Source organism: Micromys minutus (genome assembly GCF_963924665.1).
Source record: "Micromys minutus genome assembly, chromosome: 2".
NCBI lineage: Eukaryota > Metazoa > Chordata > Mammalia > Rodentia > Muridae > Micromys > Micromys minutus.
In genome coordinates, this window is record NC_137971.1 from 89,549,173 (window position 1) to 89,551,245 (window position 2,073).

At 41.3% G+C, this 2,073-nt stretch overlaps 1 protein-coding gene across 1 annotated transcript; it reads right to left on the minus strand.

Annotated features, from left to right (window-relative positions):
* On the minus strand, positions 1-951 carry LOC308417204 (olfactory receptor 2AG2-like; the record flags this gene model as incomplete). The annotated part of the gene is made up of 1 exon (XM_080912362.1): positions 1-951. The coding sequence occupies one exon, from the start codon at positions 949-951 to the stop codon at positions 1-3; it is 951 nt and encodes a 316-aa protein (XP_080768488.1).
* Positions 952-2,073: the final 1,122 nt, after the last annotated feature.

Consider the following 2,073-nt stretch of genomic DNA (forward strand, 5'->3'; position numbering starts at 1 on the left):
CTAAAGGGTAGAGTGTGCTGGCAGAATATGTCTCCCCAGTACTCTTCTGAAAGCTCCAATGACCTCCTTATTCCTCAGGCTGTAAATGAGGGGATTTAGAGCTGGGGTAACAATTGTATAGAATACAGAGATGATATTGTCTTGCTTAGGACTGTGGAAGGAACTGGGCAGCACATACATGAAAGTGGCACCCCCATAGAACATCCCCACCACAGTCAAGTGGGAGGAACAAGTGACAAGGGCTTTCTTCCTACCCTCATTTGAAGGCATGTGCAGCACAGTGAACAGAATTAGTGAGTAGGAGGTAACAATTGCAGAGAGCGGGAGCAATAGAAATATCACTCCTGTCACATAAACCATGAGCTCATATTGAGATGTGTCTACACAAGCCAATTTTAACAATGGAGGGACCTCACAGAGCAAGTGTCTGATTTCCTGGGACATGCAGAAAGGGAAGTGCATTGTGTACACTGTGTGACCTAATGCACTGAGGGATGCCAGGATCCATGATGTGGTCACCATGAGCCAGCAGGCCTTTGGACTCATGAAGATCATGTAGTTTAGAGGATGACAAATGGCCACATACCTATCATATGCCATGAAGGCCAGAAGGAGGTCCTCTGCACCACCCAATGTCATGGCTGAAAACAGTTGAAGGGCACATCCTTCAAAGGATATGGTATTGTCTCTGAGCAGAAAGTCCACAACAGCCTTGGGAGTTACAACTGATGTGAAGAGGAGGTCAATGAGCGACAGTTGCCTCAATAGAAGGTACATGGGTACATGGAGCCGGGCATCCATTGTAATGACAAGGAGTAGCAGTCCATTGCTGGTCAGTGCCAACATGTACAGGGCTGTGACAACTGCACAGAGCAGTTCAGGAGAGCCACTGCCATCTAGAATCCCCACCAAGATGAATCCACTGCCCAAGGTCAAGTTCCAGGGTTTCATTCTGAGCGGTCTTTTCTGATTCCTAGAAACAGATACATTCTCAGTAGACGCCTTTCTTAAGGGAATTTAACGTACTCTGGAATTACCCCAGAGCACTGTGGGATGGCCAACAAGAATCTCATGCACCATATTGTCTTTTCTCAGCTGAGTATAGTCTCTGATTTCTGAGTGTTTTTATTGTTACATTCCCAATTAAATGGGTAGCAGCATATTGAGAACTCAAAAACAGTGAGAATGTCTTTCTTAAGGTATTAAATATTTTGTGCACAGAAAAATAACTTTATAGATATAGCTATGTTTGTCTTCATATTAATAAGCACACTAGGCATTGATTTAAATTCTGTTTCTGACTGAAATCTGTTTGTGATTACAAACCAAATTTTAAAGATTAATTTGTAAATACTTTTATTTTCTTCCTTTGACTAGAGTTCTCTCTACTCTTGATGATCTAATTGGTGCCTTTCTTGCCAAAGAAATCTTTGGTTCTTGAACCACATGATCGCTCTTGTATTTTCTAGTGCCCTCCCCTCCTTTACTGACAACTCTGTAGAAGTGAAAAGAAATAAAGTGGGGGTTATGCTAGATCTTATCAACAGATTGGTTACAGTGGTACAGAAAGCATTTGCCTATCTAAAGGCAGTGGCAAGAAGTTTGTTTAGAAGTGGACAAAAAAAATCAAATGGGCTTCTTTGAAACACAACAGATACCTATATTTCTAACACATGGCAATAAGGTGGATTACAAAAATAAGACAAGTTAGGCAAGCTGGAAAGCCAAACCATTATGTAGGAGTTAGATAAATGCTATGACTGGAAATAATAGATTACAGATCTTACTAGAAGGGGGTACTCCTGATAAATATTGAATTCACATGATAGTTCCACTTGAAGACTCTGAAAAGGAAATGATGTGTGTGTGTGTGTGTGTGTGTGAGAGAGAGAGAGAGAGAGAGAGAGAGAGAGAGAGAGAGAGAGAGAGAGAGAGAGAGAGAGAAGCGACATAGCCTAGATTTTACAAATATGTGTGTTTCACTGTAAGGCAAAAGGAAAAGGAGGCATACTAAAAAAGAAATGGAAATTTCACTTAATTTTTCACTAAATGTATCTTCACCAGGCGTACTTA